Source organism: Notothenia rossii (assembly GCF_949606895.1).
Source record: "Notothenia rossii genome assembly, chromosome: 1".
Classification (NCBI taxonomy): domain Eukaryota; kingdom Metazoa; phylum Chordata; class Actinopteri; order Perciformes; family Nototheniidae; genus Notothenia; species Notothenia rossii.
The window spans coordinates 90,782,585-90,801,921 of record NC_136912.1 but is presented as its reverse complement, the minus strand read 5'-3'; the positions used below and the strand labels follow the sequence as shown (position 1 = coordinate 90,801,921).

The following is a 19,337-nucleotide window of genomic DNA, read 5'->3' as shown; positions in this document are numbered from 1 at the left end:
TGTGTGTGTGTGTGTGTGTGTGTGTGTGTGTGTGTGTGTGTGTGTGTGTGTGTGTGTGTGTGTGTGTGTGTGTGTGTGTGTGTGTGTGTGTGTGTGTGTGTGTGTGTGTGTGTGTGTGTGTGTGTGTGTGTGTGTGTGTGTGTGTGTGTGTGTGTGTGTGTGTGTGTGTGTGTGTGTGTGTGTGTGTGTGTGTGTGTGTGTGTGTGATATATATTTATCATCTGAATTTGCCGAAACAAGTTTAATATTCTGAAAGCAAAGACTTTGTTTAGTTAAAATTAAACAAAACACCCGAACCCCGAAAAACTATCTTTTTACGCAAATCCACGTTTATTTTGAAATGAGCCGTTGAGACTTCCGACTGATTTCGATAGAGCTGGTCACATATGTACTCAAAATCTGCTGAGAAACATTAACTAATTACATAATTAGCGTTGTACCAAGTAGTTTGAAGCTTCATTGATAATGTTGTCATGTTCTGAATGCTGCACAGCTTCTTTGTGTTTTTTTCATTTCTATTAATTCTGTTAAACCTGGTATTTCTCCACAGTTTTAGAATAAAAAACAGTTTTAGTTGAATTCATTAAACAAGTCGATTTCATTTAAAAAAAAAAAGGCTAACTCACTAGCTCTGATCAATCAGTTTATTTAAAGTGAGCACTTTGTCTGAGGTCTTTTCGGGTGATGAAGTCATAAAATATTCATTTGAAATTCTTGATAGAATCATTGAATACATAAAAATCCTTTTGAAAAGCTCTAGATTTGATGTTAAGGTTGCTGATACTCATCGTTTAAGTATCTGGCTGAGCTGACTGTCCAGTGTAAATGTAGAGCTTTGAGTTGAATCTCATATGATTTGTTTTACTAACCTGAATATCTGTCAGTGTAATTACTTCCTGTAGCGTCACAGTCCGTGTGACTCGGCCCTTTCCCTCCTCTCACTCCTCCTCATGGTGATTTGCTTTCTGCTTCCTCTTCTCTCTGCATCCACACACCCATCACTCCTCTTTGTGTTGGCAGTTTGGTGCAGAAGGCTGTGATCAGGTGAGTGCCCCCCCCCCCCCCGGCTGCAGGACCGCGGCTGCGACTGCACATGGATTGTCTTTCTCTCTTTCTCTCTCTTAATAGATGTCTTGCTGCTCTCACTAACATAGATCTCAGTTATTTCTCGTTTGGAGTTTGCAGTTTGCAGTTTGCCGTTCCTCCTCCCTCTTTCTGCTCTTCTCTCCTTTCATCGCATTTTTCTATCGTTATCATTGTAGCGTTTGACCTAGTATGATTCAGGGTGTTTCTCAATGTCAAGGAAGAATGCTCCAGAGCCACTATTTCAAGGACGCTACGTCATCGAGTCCCACCGAAGGACTATTCCAAAGGCCAGGCTCCTTGGAATTCTACCTAGCCCGGCGTCCTTCGTAGCGAGACATTTCGAGGCTGCACATGTGTACCCTCCACGGTCTTAAAATCCCCACAATGCTTTGCGCACGGACCAATTTCCCCAAATGTCAGACGGGGCCTCTCATATGACGCACACTTGCTCGCCTGTTCCACTCTTTGTTTTCGAATGCCAGGAAAGATTCTTGCCTAACTTCTGAAGGAAGTGACTCGGAAGACATGTCCTACCAAGGAAGCGTCCTCGACATTGAGAAACACCCGTAGTATCCCTTTCCTCTTATCCTGCTTCTTATGTAACATCTATAAGCTTGACAATATCAGCAGCATATCACTATTTCCAAACAAACTGTTCTGTGAATGTTCTGTCCTTCAAAGAAGAATATTTATCTTAAAAAAATATATATATCTTTGATAAGACTTTTAGAGTTTCATAGTAAACGAGATAAAACATTTGAACTGGCTGCTGCTGATGTTCTCACGGCTTAAATCTTTCCCAACCTGTCCTCCTGGAAAAGGCTCTTAAAAGCATTTTGGCTCTTGCATTTCTTCCATCAGCCTTGAGTTGCTTTTAGGAAACAGAACCCAGGGGTCGGGTACTATCATTATTTTGCTTACAATTCCCAGATCCTCCTCAGTTCGGCAGACTTGCCTCCAAATTCTCACCAGATGTTTTTTAAGTGGATACTTGCCTTCCCTTGACTGAAATAAAAAGCACATGTCCCTTTAGACCAAAGCTATGCAGCTAGCTTTTTATATATAGTACATTATTTCCCAATTGTGTTTAAAGGTGGGGTAGGTAATTCACTTCAGAAACACTTTTTGTTATATTCCATGGAATGCTCTTAACATCCCGATTGCAATAAATATATGAAATGCTTTGACAATAAATACATAAATAAATGTCATCTGTGGAAGCCGTGGTGCTGTAAAAAGCACGACCAATCATCTGAGCCGGCCCGGCTAAAATAACTGGATGGCCTACCTGCCTGTCAGCCTTCCATCTGTGCACAAACTTATCTCGTGCCCTCATTGGTCATGTGAGCGTTCGTGTGTGTTGGAGGAGGGGCTCTGTAAGGAAGTCTGAAGGAAGAGGCAGATTTTTTTCGGCTCCGCACTTTCAAATTCTAGCGCACTCGAGCTGGTTTCTCCATTCTTACCTACACTACCTTTAATTGGTATGGGTTAAACTCATGGGTAAGAATAAGAAATCAAGAAGAGTGGAGATTATGCATTAGTTATTGTAAACTGTCACTTTGAAATGTAGAACATACGTTTCTGTCATGGCTTTCTTTTGCTAAAGTTCCTTCGATTTACAAACAAACAAAAAAAAAAAAGCTAACCCAACTAACTCGGGTAACTATTTATTTGAAGCTAAAACAATAAATACATATTGAAAACATCTTTAATCAAATCATAAAAGAATAACTATCCAAGTCTGGGCAATTGACATGGAGCTGTGTGCCTCTGTAGATAATAACCAGCAGGGGGCTATACTGCACGTTATTGCTTTAATGGCCAGCCTTTGAAAACAAATGTTCAGAATCAGAAACAGGTTTATTGCCAGGTAGTAGCAAGGAATACATACGAGGAATTTGACTTGATGTCATAGCGCATACATCAAATATAAAACAAGAATTATTTAAGGACACCGTAATAAAATATAGTTAAATAGCAATACATTAAAGCAGTAATTTACATGGAAATAGAATGCTATGAATGAATGATAAAATAAGCAGTATGAACATTGTGTGCATTAATGTAATGCATATAGAGACTACGTTGTGGCTGCGGTAAGTGTCAGTGGGGGGGCCGGGCCTTGTTTAAGAGGCCGGTAGCAGAGGGGAAGAAACTGTTCAGGTGGCGAGAGGTTTTGTTCCTGATGGAGCGTTGACAGGTGTTATCAGTTTAATGTGGAGGAATTTATTGGTGTCGTTTCTAGATGGAGTCCCAGTGCTTTACCCCTGCCAGAGGAATGGCTTAACGCTTTGAATGAGCCTTGGCTGCTGCACAGTGCAGAATATGTGACTGAAAACAGAGTTTTGCTGCACCCCACAACCCCTGTCCACCTTTATTCTAACGGATTACTACTACAAAATAATACATGAAGATGTAAACATGTGTTTTACATGATCGCACTAAACCCAGGCAAACCGTATGTCGTAAGTTAAACAAAGTGTGTCTGTGCCTTTTTTGTTTGCCCAGGCCCCTTGCAGACAGTGAGAAGCTGCCCGTCAGGTCACACCGTGCTGCGGAGGTTCTGAAAAGCCCGACTGAAGATGTAGACGCAGAGAGGACCGTCGTCTCACAGGAGCCCAAGAAGAAGAGCAGCAAAGAAAAGAAAGAGAAGAAGAAGGATAAAGAACGGAAGGTGAGGCGGAAATGTCAACAGGGCTGTGCTCCTTTTCTTCCTGGAAACCACTCTAACCTCATTCTTTCTCGTTGATGAGACTTTGGGTGTTTCTCAATGTCGAGGAAGGCTGCTCCAGAGCCACTATTTCAAGGATGCTACGTCATCGAGTCCCCCCGAGAAATTTAGAGGCTGCACATGTTTATCCTCCGGTCTTAAAATCCCCACAATGCTTTGCGCACGGACCAATTTCCCAAATCTTTGTCGGAAATCGCACTCCATTTAAGGCGGGACTATTTTTTGACTCTTGTTTTTGTCTAAATGGATAATTTGGACAAGAACATTTTGAATTTTCCCCCAAATGCTACTTTATTTTTTAAGTTGATTTTAGACATTTTATTTAGATTTTATTTACAAATTGATTTGAATTTATACAAATACATTTTTGTGTATTTTTCTATTTTCACCAATACATTTTATGGTTTTGTTTTTCAGAAAATAATTCAGAAATATTTATAATAATTCAGAAATATTTTTTTTGTATCGACAAATACATTTTATGGTATTTCTGTATTTAAAAATATATATATTAAGTAATTAAATCAAAACAAATACATGTTAGGTATTTCTGTATTTAAAATATATATATATATATATATATATATATATATATATATATATATATATATGTGAAGTAATTAAATTAAAACAAATACATTTATTGGTATTTAAAAAAATATTTCATTTCATTTAATCGTTTATTTGAACAGGGACAGTGCACATCGATGAACACTTTAAAACAAAACAATGCTTACAAGCATAAATGAGCCCGATTTTAGCTTTAAGCTAATTTCCATCCGCAGTCCCCTCACATACAACATACAAGATCATGACATTTATATACATAGCAAAAATAAATACATGACATGCAGAAAGAGCATGAGCAGCATACAAGCATTTACCACATGGCAGTACAATGTAGCAGCTATGATATATAAAGTACAAGATAAGATAAAAGTGCTACATAAAGTGCAAGAGGAGATACCCCTGTATTAAAGTGCATTTAGCGGTGATTACACGTCTGTTTTTTGCGCAACCATTCTTTAAGTTGTCCTTTAAAACTATTGAGAGTGGGACAATCCCGTATCTCAGTAAGGAGGCTATTTCTGTATTTAAAAAAAATATGAAGTAATTCAATTCTAAATTTAGTCTCGCTGATGAAACAGCTTCTTTAGACCGGTAAATCACATTTATGATGCGGGGGGAAAAACAAGAAGCTGTCAACCATTGTAAAGTGATGAGTCAGAGGTGGTGGTTCTCGGTAAACCGTTTCGTGACACGGTGCTGAATTTATTCTCCTGTTTTCTTGCAGAAGAGCAAAGAAGAGAAGAAGAAGAAGAAGCACAAACATGAAGACAAGGGGGAGGATCTCCTCGGGGGTCAGGAGGACAAGCCTGTGGTCCAATCAGAAGAAACCAGTGTGGTGGCGGCTCCGCCCACATCCACCACCGCTGAGGTGCGTCCTTACAAAAACGTAGAGGCAACACTTGTTACCACTTAGCAACGGAGCTTATTTTCTAAGATCTGATTTGACCCAGAATTCTGATTATCTGATCTAAAATGTATGGTGGCCCTAAAGTGCAAGTCAAAACAACATTTCAGAAAACGCTACAGCATTTCAGAAAACGCTACAGCATTTCAGAAAACGCTACAGCATTTCACAAAACGCTACAGCATTTCAGAAAACGCTACAGCATTTCACAAAACGCTACAGCATTTCACAAAACGCTACAGCATTTCAGAAAACGCTACAGCATTTCACAAAACGCTACAGCATTTCAGAAAACGCTACAGCATTTCAGAAAACGCTACAGCATTTCACAAAACGTTGCAGCATTTCACAAAACGCTACAGAATTTCACAAAACGCTACAGCATTTCAGAAAACGCTACAGCATTTCAGAAAACGCTACAGCATTTCACAAAACACTACAGCATTTCACAAAACGCTACAGCATTTCACAAAACGCTACAGCATTTCACAAAACATTGCAGCATTTCACAAAACGCTACAGCATTTCACAAAACGCTACAGCATTTCAGAAAACGCTACAGCATTTCAGAAAACATTGCAGCATTTCACAAAACGTTACAGCATTTCACAAACGCTACAGCATTTCACAAAACGCTACAGCATTTCAGAAAACGCTACAGCATTTCACAAAACATTGCAGCATTTCACAAAACGTTACAGCATTTCACAAACGCTACAGCATTTCACAAAACTCTGTGTGCTAACAGCTAACGGCTGATGTTTTGGGACATGTTGAGCTGTCGGGTGCTGCCAATCACGAAGCGTAATTTCTTGATTGGCAGCAAAAACAACCAATCACAGCAGTGCTTCTCTGACTGGCTCTGTCCAATCACAAACAAGAAGTCTTCTCCCTAAAGGAATACCCTTTCTGTAAAAGTTGAAATGCTGTAGCGTTTTGTGAAATGTTGAAGCGTTTTCTGAAATGCTGTAGCGTTTTCTGAAATGTTGAAGCGTTTTATGAAAGGTTTCAGCGTTTTATGAAATGTTGAAGCGTTTTATGAAATGCTGTAGTGTTTTCTGAAATGCTGTAGCGTTTTATGAAATGTTGTTTTGACTTGCACTTCAGGGCCATCGTAAAAATTCATGATAAAAATGGCTTTAGAACATCATCAAAAAATAGTCAACAGCTTCTGCTAAAAGGTAACATGCATATAGAAATCTTTGATCATTTTCATTGACTCAACGCTTCCATTGCTTCCTCCCAATCAGCTTTAGTGATCAAGTATCAGTTTCCCCGTAGCCGACTCTCGCCAAATACTTGATTTATTCATGAAATAGAACGGGTTAATGTCTGTATCCATTTTCATGAATAGTAGAAAGATACTGAGCCCGGTTGGCCCTCACCCCTCTCACCTCCTGGCACTCCTTTTCCCTCCCTCCCTCTTCTAGGTTTCGGATCTGGATTTCTGGCTCTCAAACGCTCCAGTGCCCTCTAACGCCCAGGTTGAGTCTCCCCCCTTGTTCCCTTGTTCCCTCCCTCCTCCCCTCATCTCCAAAGTTTCTCTCTCTCTCATTACTCCATTTTTTTTATTGATCTACCTCATGTTGGTTTTAGCCTTATGTTCTCCCATTATCACCTCTTTATTTAGATCAGTTTTATTTCTTCAGCAATCACCTTTTGACACGACTTGCTCTCTTTCACAGGTCACATAACACCTCTTTTTCATTCTCCAGCCTTTCCTCTGTTTTTCAGCATGTCTGTATTTATGTCAGTGTTCACGGTCTGTCTGTATTTGTCTCACGATGCCAGTGGTTCTCTCCCGCAGCTTTTCTTTTTTTTTGCTTGCTGGGTGTTGTGTCGGTCGTGAAGTCAAACTAGAATTGGTTATTGTTGTGTTTGGAGGTGTCGACAAGTTAAGCGAGGAATGTGGCCTGAAGTCTGTTTACTTTTGTTCCTGTCGTCCCCACATGTGTCCTCCGACTGCTTCTACCACGATCCCATGTTGGGTCATCTTTGTTTCTGTTCGACCTTTTGAGTGTCACGACTGCGAAATCTCAACATTTGGGCTAGAGTTAAAGCTGCCCTGTAAATATGTTTGACCACTATTAGTGCTACTGAGCAACTTGTTGAGTGAGTCCACATTTTGTTTGTCCTGGCGGAGATTTCCAGACTGCAGTAATCCAGCAAAAGACAACTGAAAAAGACAAATAATGTTAAATAGTGAAAATCGATGTAAACAATTCACGATTAAAGATATTTTTGAAAATCGGATTTGCAGTAGCTGAAGAGAAAAAAATTAATTGAGGACGTTTGTAAGACCTCAATATTTCACAAAATACCATTGGTTTAGATTTTAGTCTTACCTTAACACTGACAAAATTAGATTTTTTTTATTATTTGACTTTTATTAAAAGAAAATGTCTGCCATTTTAATATTTTGGAAAATCACTTGTTTAAAACCTATGGAGAGGGCCAGGCTAGCTATATCCCCTTCTTTCCAGTATTGATGCTAAGCTATGCTAACAGACTGCTATCTCCACCTATTGATTTTCTAATTTAACGCTCAACAATAAAATATTAAGCAAATTCACAGAAAAAAGGTCACACTATCCCTTTTATCATTCCCCCTTGTTTGACATTTGACACAGATTAGTTCAGATTTCTCTGGACAATTGAGAGAATTCAGGCATGTGAGGGCCAGGTCTTTCGTTTAATTGTGAGAGCACTAAAAGCACTTTTGACCCTGAAACATGACCCTTTGAAGACATGCCTTGACATGTCTGTGTGTTAGACTTGTTTTCATATTGGTTGTCACAGTTGCATAAGAGATCAGATATTGACCTGCAGGCAGCTCACAATAGACTGCATATAGGTTGTCACGAGGATCCTGTAAATCAGGATCTTTATTCTGTTAGCAACTGCTAGTGATATCCAACAGAAAAAAACAAAGCCACTGCACATGTGTAGAGACCTACAGACATAACAGAGTTGTTTCTCAGACAGGCACTTTTGTGATTTAGCTCTTTTCTGGTTAGTAGTATCGCATGTGACGCACTTCTTTTAACAAATCAGGTTTACGTTTGTGATTTCAAACAACTCGTAGGGTGCAGCTGATCAAAAATGACTTTCTTTATGAATGAGTGCACTCCCTAACTTCACTTAACCTCAATCAACTCCGAAGTGGCACCAAAGTGTCTGTGTTTAAATGCTTTGGTTTCTCCCTGCTAACCCTGTGGTGTGTGTTTATGGTGGTGTGTGTGAAAACAGGAAGCAGCACCAGTAGTAGCAGCAGCAGCAGTTGTTGCAGCAGCAGCAGACCCTGTGCCTGAGGCGGCCTCTGGAGCGGCGCCAGACTCCGAGCCTGAAGAGCCCAAAGACACCGAGGCGGAGGAGACGGTGAGTCACTAATGACGAGGCGATCATTAGGAAGTGGAGAGTTTGGCTGCTGTGCTGCAGATCCCAGATCTCAGTGATCTGATAGGATGCAGCACACTGGCTTCTTTTTAAGTACCACAGACCTGCCAGTTCCTATGTGGTCTTCTCATTAAAGGTGGGGTAGGTAATTCACTTCAGAAACATTTTTTGTTATATTCCATGGAATGCTCTTAACATCCCGATAGCAATGAATATCTTAAATGCTTTGACAATAAATACATTAAAAAAAATGTCATCTGTGGAAGCTGTGGCGCTGTAAAAAGCACGACCAATCATCTGAGCCGGCCTGGCTAAAGTAACTGGATGGTCTACCTGCCTGTCAGCCTTCCATCTGTGCACAAACGTATCTCGTGCCCTCATTGGTCATGTGGATAGACTGTATATATAAAGGTCATGTGCCAATGTGTGTTGGAGGAGGGGCAGATTTTTTTCGGCTGCGTACTTTCAAATGCTAGCGCACTCAAGCTGGTTTCTCCATTCTTACCTACCCTGCCTTCAGTGGCGGCTCCAGAGTATTCGTGTTGGGTAATCTATGGTAGGGCTAACCCATACAGTGGTGGGGCTCAAGTCAGTATTTGCAATGTAATTACATACACGCTCCCCTTGACAGTGAAACGCCACGCGTGAGGTTTAGATTATTTCCCTGTCTCAATCCAAATTGAACTGTATGAAATAAAGACACATTTGTCTTGTAGTAAATAAAAAGGGCGAGCTGGAGCCAATCCTGAATTTCCCCACAAATGAAAGAGTTGACATGCTGAAAACCCAACCCCTGCAGGAGATTTTTTGAAATACTAACATAAAATACACATTCTGGTACTCTCTTGAGAAGAAAAATAAATAAATCTATTACTACACGACATATTTAAATTAGTTTTTTTGTTACTTTGTTGTTGAAAGCTGAACCTGCTGCTTACATAGAGAAGAGGGAAGAGGCTGTGTGAATGACTTTACTTTGTGGATAAGGGTGGTTAGCCCCCATTGTTCTGTGTGTCAAAATGAAAAACAGCCCACACACCTATCAATCATCAAACCGTGGGGTCTTATTTCATTACGTGTTGATTTCTATCAACACGTAATGTTGTATCGATGTATATCGAGATGTACTACAGCAAAAGTATTCTCCGTCGGGACTTCCTGCAACAACACCACGCCGTTATCTTGATTCTGATTGGCCAGAAGACATTATCAAATATGTTTTATTGAGAAGACGATCACTACGTGACAAAAGTTTTCAAAACCGTTTCCAGTCTTCGGTATTTCCAGAGAAGTGGCTACTGAAATCAATCTCACTAACTGCTGTCTGTGCAATTTACTCCGCGAGTTGGCAGACTTTATTTTGCTTACTTTAACATCATTTTTCATGGTGGGGCTAAGCCATTTCTTAGTATGGCTGTAGCCTACCCCAGCCATACCTTGGCGCCGCCAATGCCTACCTTTTTAACAGTGTAAAAAAAAAAGATATTTTAAAAAAAAAAGGCAAAGGCTACAGCAAAATGATAAGATGGCAAGCAAGACGGAACAAAACTAGGCACACATGAAGGCAAACATAAATAAAAAAGCGAGAAAATGCATCTAAAGAAGAAAACAAATAATTAAGTAATAAGCAAAAAATACATACATTTAAAAAAAAAAAAAAATGTGTTGATGTTCGAGTGTCTGAGATCAGAAGTTCAAAACATTTTTGAGAAAACCCCTGCTTTACATTTCTGAGGAATGTTTCTACACATATGAAATAACCAATTCAACCTCGTAGCATTTCTAATAGATTCTGTCCTTTTTCATTGTGTGTTTTCGATGATAAGAAGTCCTCAAAACACAAGAAGAAGAAGCAGAAAAAGGAGAAGGAAGAGAAGGAAAAGAAAAAGAAGAAGAAGCATCATCACCATCATCGCCACAGTGATGCAGGAGGGGAGGAGTCGGTGCAGAACGGCACCGTGGAGGAGGAGGAGGAGGAGGAGGAAGAGCCGCTGCCGGTCAGTGTCATCAACAGCTTTACCTCAACCAGCACTGTGAATGATATAACATTTAGCTCACTCAGCATAGCATGTTTTTATTTCATGATCGGGGATAACAAGTCACTGACGACTCAAGTCACTGACATCACAAGTCACTGACATCACAACTCACAAGTCACTGACATCACAAGTCACTGACATCACAAGTCACTGACATCACAAGTCACTGACATCACAAGTCACTGACATCACAAGTCACAAGTCACTGACATCACAAGTCACTGACATCACAAGTCAGTGACATCACAAGTCAGTGACATCACAAGTCAGTGACATCACAAGTCAGTGACATCACAAGTCAGTGACATCACAAGTCACTGACATCACAAGTCACTGACATCACAAGTCACAAGTCACTGACGTCACAAGTCACTGACGTCACAAGTCACTGACGTCACAAGACACACAATTAGCTAATAAACGCAACATTGTTTATCATGACTCTGATCTGTGCTTCTGTACTGCAATGTCTTTACTAAACCCGCTGACCGCTACACACACACACACACACACACACACACACACACACACACACACACACACACACACACACACACACACACACCATGTGAAGCAGCTCCTGTTGCCTAGTTAGCATACAGAGCGACAGAGAATGCCTGATCTGACCTGAGCTCCTCTCTCCTTTCAGCCCATGTCCAATTACTGCCTGCTGGCGGAGAACTCCTACATCAAGATGGTGAGTGATGTGGAGATGCTGCTGAAAGAGGGACCTTACCACTGGGCTCGGGGAACTCTGTTTTTTACGCATGACACAATTTGGGTCACATAAACATTTAATCAGCTAGTTGAAATTGGGATATCCAAAGCTTTTCTGAGCTGTGTATGTTCAGATTGGGCAGCCCTTATCTACCTGATGTAATGATGTTTACAATATAGAGCAATAAGAAAAGGATTGCTTTGTTTGTCAGATAGCACACACTTTTTATTTGTGTGTTGTTTTTACGTCTGATTGCCCTCATTTGATGTTTGCCCTTAATAGACGACATTGTCAATTGCTTATCTCTGCAATAGAAAAAATAACTAAAACGTTATTTCCAACAAAATGAGGAGGGGGATTCCCTAAATGAATAGAACATGTTTTGCTCCTGCCCATAATCATCACCACATTTTTACATTTGCACTGAGCGGAGCTAATAAAACTATAATTCATCTGATACATTTTCTAAATTTCCCCTCTTTTCCAAAATTATCCAGATAAAAACTTCCACAAACTCGTAATCATTTCTAATTGAATCCTCTACTGATGACGTAACGAGTGAAATATACTTATACTTCTAATATAGCAGTAGCATTCAAATAAAAAGCAAAGTATGCAGAACTTTGATTTTCTCTCCCTCTCTTTAAAGATGTTGGAGGATGCTGATCAGGTACTGGTTGAAGTTCTTCTGTCAGTGGCAGAATCTAAATAACACTCCTTTCTAGATGTGTTTCTCTCTGTTCGTGTTGCTCTTCACAGCCTAGCCTCCGGGGCACACTAAGTTCCTGTCTCTGAAAATGGTTCTTTCTCCGTGTGACTGGTTTTCTTGGAAACATCAATGTGTGGTGATGGCTTCGTGAATCAGATTTGCTCTGTTTACTGTGTGTTTCTTTCTAAATAATCATGGCTCAGTGAAATACATGAGAGTAACAAATGCATCGCTTCCGGTGACGCTCCGCCCACTTTTTGGGGAAAATAAAGCATGGCGGTCAATACAAATTCTGAAGTTTTTGCCAATCTGATCAGAAATATAAGAAAACTGTGGATTTTTGGATCTTCAAAAAACGATGGCCAGACAGGCAAACGATTACATTAAAACATTGGAAATTGAAGATCGGGCTCGATATATGGTTAAATATAGCAGTCGGCGATCGATGTCCATATATGAGAGTAACATCTGTCACTTTACGGCCCCGCCCACTTTTTGGGGAAACCAACGCCTTCGAAAATGACAGCCTCGCCTACTGATTTTAATTTAACCATATATCGAGCCCGATTGTCGATTTCCAAAAAATACCGCCATTCAAATGACAGCTTTCTTTTCCCCCAAAAATGGGCGAGGCCGTAATTTTCGCCCAGAAGTGACGTAGGTGTTACTCTCATCTATACATGGAGAGGGGCTTAGAGACAGCTGATCAGTCTTTCCCCATGCAAATAAATGTATTATGTGATGATGATAATAATAATAATAATAATAATAATAATAATAGAAAGGTTTCCTCCCACAAAGGTGAACGACATCCAGGGAAATCTGCAGGACGGTAGTCAGGTGGTGGTGTCGGTAATCTTTGAAAACAAATGTGAGAGCTTCCTGAAATCCATGGAGTTCAACGTCCTGGACTCTCTGAACTCCAAGCTGCAGAGACCGGAGGGCTCGGGCGCACACGACGCCCTCTCCGTGCCCTTCCAACTCCCACCTGGTCAGTGAGCATCTGAAATAGGTCTAAGGACGAGAAGCATTCGTTTCACTAAATCACTGATTCCAAACCTAGGGAGGTGTTGTTGATTCTAAAAGGTGTCGACACTTTTAATAAACAGTTTGCATATATCTTAGGACTTCATTTGTTCCTGTGAAGATACCTTTTTAAAGTTTTCAAATTTGAATGATGGATTCAGATAATAATAATAATAATAACACAGGCCAAAATATGTTTTAAATGGTTTCATTAAAATAAAAGTAATGCTAATCTTTAATGCAATATTCACATTTACATAATTTGCTCAAAACTCATTGGTTAATGCACTATCCTGCAGTTATTGAGTTCACTATTTGGGTTTATTGTACAGTTTCACCAAATGTTTAGTGCTGTCAATGTTATGCATTGACTTATAATAAAGGGGCCACTTAATTGAAAGGGTTGGGAATCAGTACCCTAAAATATACACATAGAACATGTCACTGTGGTCACTGTAGTTCTCTAAAGTTGTGTCGGTTCTCAATTGAATGATCAATCTAATAAAAACCTCACTTCGGGTTGTTTCGTAAAGTCTGATCACTTATCCGTGAACTCTTCTCTGTGCTTCAGGGGTTTCCAACGAGGCGCGGTTTGTCTTCACCATGCAGAGCATCGTAATGCCACAGAAACTGAAGGGAACCCTCACCTTCATCGTCAAGGTGTGAAGAAAGAACAAATACACTGGAAAATATAAATAATATGTATTCCTGAAAACAAACCTGATCTGTTTTGGTAGCATATTTAGCATAGCTTCTATAAAGTGTTGTTAAACTGTCCATGCTTTTTTTTCTTTAACACTCTGATATGTTAGATTTTTAAGAAGCATTTTCAACGCAGTAATTTGCCGTCATTTACAGAAGCTGTGTACTTCAAGGGATCCTAACCAGCTATACGTTTCATCTTGGTAACTAACGCTTTCCCCCAGAGCTCTCTGCAGGCCCCTCAGGCCAGAAGAGAATTGTTAAAGTGCCACGTTGCTTTCTCATTGATGATCTGTTCTTGTTGTTCCCACAGAATGAGGACTCCTCCACTCACGAGAAACTGGAGTTCAAACTGCACTTTACCTGCACCTCCTACCTAATCACTACTCCCTGCTACAGGTTGGTTTGTTAAGTGTCACACAGAATTACAACCAACATTATAAAGGAGGAAAAACTTCATTCTGACCATTTTTTGCATTCTTCATAGACTCCTTAAACCCGTCTTTAAAATAAACTTGAAGGGTTGGCAGTGTTGCTTCAGGACAGTGCTTGTTGAGAGCCTAAAATGCAAAACATTTGAAATGTATGATTGACTGTGACGCTAGAGGAAAAGTCAGTCGGTGGTCAACCACAATTTATCATCTGAAGATAATTAAAAAATGCCACAACTATAATAGAGATCTGGGTATTGGTTCCTGAGTTGTCTTGGCTCTTCCTCAAGTACGAATTGAATACTGAGTTTGTTTTGTTTGTCCAGTGATGCGTTCGCTAAGCTGCTTGAGTCGGGCGACCTGAAGTGCAGCTCCGTCAAACTGGAAGGAATCAGCATGCCCTTCCACCACCTCCTGGCCAGGATCTGCTTCCACCACCATTTCTCTGGTACACACACACACACACACACACACACACACACACACACACACACACACACACACACACACACACACACACACACACACACACACACACACACACACACACACACACACACACACACACACACACACACACACACACACACACACACACACACACACACACACTAGGGGTTTCACAACTACCAATATTTACTAGTCGACACATTTTTCAAAATAGCAGTCGACTAGTCGTTACGTCATAATAGAGACACACAAAGAGAGGTGTACAACTGTATTTTCTATTGGAACTCATACAGTAACATTAAACACTGCATTTTAATTTGTGTTACATGGCTGAGTAAATAACAAACAGTAACTGGACTCACCAAAATCGACAGCAAAAAACTCTTGTTTACATAAATGCCACGTAAATCCAGTGCGCAACACTTTATTCGCTGTCCTCCACGATAACGTCCACCTTTCCATATTTTTGGTTTGGTTTGAACACCAACGCATCGACATGTGAGGGAAGGAGGCTTGACCGCTTTCGGGTGACAGTGTTGCCTGCCAGGGAAAAAACCCTCTCACTCGGGGTGCTTGTGGCTGGAATAGCCAGGTAGCTCCTCGAAAGCGGGGGAAGCGGTGCACGTTTTCTGCCCACCACTCCAGTGGATTATCCATTGTGGGGATATGCGGTGTCCGCTGGCAGTGATCCCGTAGCTCATCATCCGCATCACTGTTGACCCGTGTTGTCTTGCTGTTCGTTTGCCTCTGTTCAGTGCTGACGCCGGTCCGTTGCTCACTGGTGCTAGCATTACTGCTAGTGCTAGCTGTCGGCAGCGGGTGTCTCATCTTCAGATGGTTGCGCATAGCAGATGCATTTGTATTGTACTTCAGTACAGCTGTACACAACTGACACTTCACTGTGGAGTTGGTTACATCTTCGTTGAAGTACTGCCATACATAAGAATGTCGGACGTGTTTTGGAGCATTTTGCAGCACCTCGTTTACCTCCATTTTTTTCACGACTAGTTGACTAGGGCCTACAGCGCCGACTAGTGGTAAAGGTAGTCGACTAGTCCACTAGTCGATTTGTTGGTGAAACCCCTAACACACACACACACACACACACACACACACACACACACACACACACACACCCACACACCATATTTATCTAGAGATCTAGACCGTTGACTTTATACACCGTGGTGCCAGACTTGAATTGTACACATACAGAATAAAAAAAGTGTTTTGCATGAATCTTTGTGGTGGTTTCGTTTAGTGGAAGACTATTAATCTCCTTATTGCTATTTTTAACTAATCAGTATCAACCATATAAGCAAACATAGACAATGCAAACAATATTAATCTTAAATAAATAGTAATTTCATGTTCATTTATCTGGTGACTCTTTTATAATTAGTTAGTTTGGGTATTTTTCCGATGTAAAAAAAACCACAAGCCACTATATTTCTACCATCGGCCGCCATGCTTTCCAAAATTCAGCATCAAGCATGGAGAATGAATCCTGTCTGTAAACCACTAGTTTGGTTTATTTATGGTTTATGTGGTAAACCGTGTATATAACAAGAAACACGAAGAATATTCAGATCACATGACTCCTGCATGCAGAGTGTTTCTGACCCGTTTCTGTTTGCATGGTTCAGTTGTGGAGAGGATCGACTCCTGTGCCTCCATGTACAGCAGATCCATCCAGGGTCACCACGTCTGTCTGCTGGTCAAAACTGTGAGTGAACCAAAGAACCTTTCATCCTCTGCAAATTCTGATTTTCATAACCTATAATTGTGGTTTCCTTTTTAAAGTAAACTTAGATTGTGAGCTTGATTCTCTCTCTCTCCTCCCAGTCTGAGCAGACGGTGTCCATTGACGCTAAATGTGACGAGCCGACGCTGCTCGGGAATGTGCTGGATGAGATCAAGCAGACCTTCTCTCAGTGCTGATTGTGTCCGACAGCCCCAGGGTGCCCCCCGACCTCTCCATGCCCCCCCCCCCCCCCGCTGCAACACAACATAATCATGTTACGAAACACTGCGGCTGGCACTCCAGTATCGCTTTATTTATTAGTCCTCAGATTCGCAAGATTTCTATCCCCTTACCTCCTTCTTTTCACACTCTGTTGTTGCGCTGAGCTCTGTGGTCACTCCCCAACACTCGATGTTGTTTTACAGACTCACTGTGTAAATTCGCCCGTCTTCAACGCACTTTCATCTTTACTTCCTGGTTCCCTCTGACTGTAATGAGCTCCTTTTTCCGGATGCCCTGTGTCCTCTGCTCCTTCCTGTGTTCCTACACTCTGTCGGCAATTCACTCTGTGACAGTCATGTAATGTAACGTTGAGAACTGGACTTTTGCTGTTGATGGTTGAAACGTGATTTTACTGTTTTGCGGTTCTTTTTTTTGTCTTTTGGTTTGTTTGTTTTTTTTGTCTCTTTTTATTTGTCTGAAACCTGTCTGCGCCTTTGTCTCGCCCCTTTTCTCTCTGCCCTCTCCACATCAGTGTTTGTGCTGCTCAGCTTTGTAGACCTTGTGACGGACATTTCTCAAACTGGAAAATGGGGACTCTAACCTCCTCACAGTCGTGGGGAGATGTAACCAAAGCTACATATAAGGCATGGATTTTAAACTTCTTTCAGAGCCGTGGCCCTACTTGCCTTTTGCCAAGGCTCAGAGCAGATCTGCTGGTGTTAGTTCAACACAATCCTTGTGATTAGTACAGTAGATGAGTGGTTTTGCTCTGTGCCTTAGCTGTGCAGTCTGACCTACTAGAGCCCCCTCTCTCCACCCAGTTGATCTGCTCCCTAACCAACTGTGCTAAGCTGCAGTTTGACCCCCGAAGAACTTCCAACATATCATTCCTCTCTAAAATCAAAGATTCATTTGAAGGTGTCAAAAATAATTACATTTAACCCCAGAGTAGAAGTGTGCATTCTAACATGAGTTTTCTGGACAGTCCCACCTTTATCAGCTTCCTCTTCAACTCACAGATAGATTCGTCAGTTAAATAGAATATGTTATTTTACTGTAATACCCAGAAGGATACTGTTATTTCTATGAAACTGATATGGTGCTGAGGGCCTTCATTTGTGTCACCACGTGGTAAAGTTAGGGACAGAATAATCTGGCATGAAGCGAGCTGCCCATGTTACATCGCTGTACTGCCTCCTTTCTATGGGAAAGTCACATTGGACTGGCTAAGAGATGAGAATGAGTCTTTAATGTTAAACCATTCAGGTTGTTCTCTGTAAGCAGAAACTCTTAAGTGGTTTCAGGTTACTTTTCAATCAGTATTAGGCAACATGGCTGCCAACGAAAGGGAGCCTCCACCCTGTAAACAGCAGCTCTGTCTGTCTTCATGTGGAATTATGTGAGACATTTACACCTGTGCCACTTTGACTAGCATCGCAGGAGCTTTACTGACATCCAGATAAACCCCGATGTTTCCTTTCCCTTCAGAAACTGCCTTGCCGTTTTTTTGTGAATTGACATTATGATAAACATGAATGGGCCATTTTAATCTTTAAATGGCTACCTCTTGTTAATCTCTCAGAGGTACTTGTGATGTTTTACTTCATGTCTGAGGTCACTACCTGGTCCAGCACGACTTAACCTTGTAGTAGCAAGATAAAAACGGACTCGGTAGCGTCTCTGAACACACATACTGGTAAGGCCCTCTTCATATCTGTCTGCTATTGTAGATAACGACTATGATAATGATGTCTGTGACCTGCAGATCAGGTCAGCCATTCCATGGGATCTTCTGTCCTGTAGTTGAGTCTGAATGCTGAATTGATCCGCTGTATTTCAAGACTGTCGATAGAAAATAAGTATGTATGTATTCCCTGTTCCTGAAAATGACTGATGTAAGAGAACCTGCAAAAAAAAACAATTCCCCTTATCATCCATTTTCCTCATTCTGATCATTATCCTGTGCATATTTGATTAAAATGTGTATATTGCATGATTAGGAATGTACACTTTTTATTTCTGACATGCTTACAAAGAGAAACTTGTCATTCCAGTTTGTCCTTTTTCTTTATTGTTTTTTTTTTAAAGAAGTTTACTTGACCATTCTCTATTTTTGATGGTGTTGTGTTTTTATCTACAAGTTCAGACTATTAAAAAGAAAAAAAAGTGATATTGTTGAATGTTTTAAATTATTAAACACAGGGGAAGGAAGGGGGTTATAGTTGGTGTCATTACACTAAGGGCATGGGGCTCCCTATAATAAGTGGAATAGAACAGGTCATGTGAAGCAGTGTACTGAGAGGCAACCCACTCTGTCTTAATTTTCTGTTGGTTCAGTTGTAGTGAGTTATAATACCAAGTTTGGCTTGTGACTTTGAAATATACTCTGGTATGACTCTGACTTTGGAAGGTCCTGTCTTTTTATTTCTCCATATTCCATTATCAAGCTGTACAATGTAAAATGTTTTAAAGGGTACAACATAAATTATCTACATTCCCTTTAAAGAAAGTCCACCCAAATTAAAGAAATAAAGGCTTTAAGAAGCTTCTGTTGTACTTTTTGTGTTTGTCACATATATATATTTTTTTAATCTACTGTTTTAACAGAT

The 19,337-nt window shown here is 40.7% G+C and overlaps 1 protein-coding gene across 5 annotated transcripts in view; it reads left to right on the top strand.

The window, feature by feature from the left end:
* Positions 1-19,274, top strand: part of ap3d1 (adaptor related protein complex 3 subunit delta 1) — a 41,083-nt gene extending 21,809 nt beyond the window's left edge. Inside the window, exons 22-35 of one of the 5 annotated variants that reach the window (XM_079664927.1) lie at positions 1,021-1,044; positions 3,595-3,760; positions 5,112-5,255; positions 6,722-6,775; positions 8,541-8,669; positions 10,514-10,684; positions 11,376-11,423; positions 12,094-12,114; positions 12,955-13,144; positions 13,751-13,839; positions 14,195-14,280; positions 14,639-14,760; positions 16,409-16,488; positions 16,608-19,274. In XM_079664927.1, the coding sequence (XP_079521053.1) occupies positions 1,021-1,044; positions 3,595-3,760; positions 5,112-5,255; positions 6,722-6,775; positions 8,541-8,669; positions 10,514-10,684; positions 11,376-11,423; positions 12,094-12,114; positions 12,955-13,144; positions 13,751-13,839; positions 14,195-14,280; positions 14,639-14,760; positions 16,409-16,488; positions 16,608-16,703 (1,420 nt within the window). In that variant the 3' untranslated portion in view covers positions 16,704-19,274. The remainder of the gene's footprint in view (positions 1-1,020; positions 1,045-3,594; positions 3,761-5,111; positions 5,256-6,721; positions 6,776-8,540; positions 8,670-10,513; positions 10,685-11,375; positions 11,424-12,093; positions 12,115-12,954; positions 13,145-13,750; positions 13,840-14,194; positions 14,281-14,638; positions 14,761-16,408; positions 16,489-16,607) is intronic. The other 4 variants (XM_079664929.1, XM_079664931.1, XM_079664928.1 and 1 more) reach the window with 4 other exon arrangements.
* The last annotated feature ends 63 nt before the right edge of the window (positions 19,275-19,337 follow it).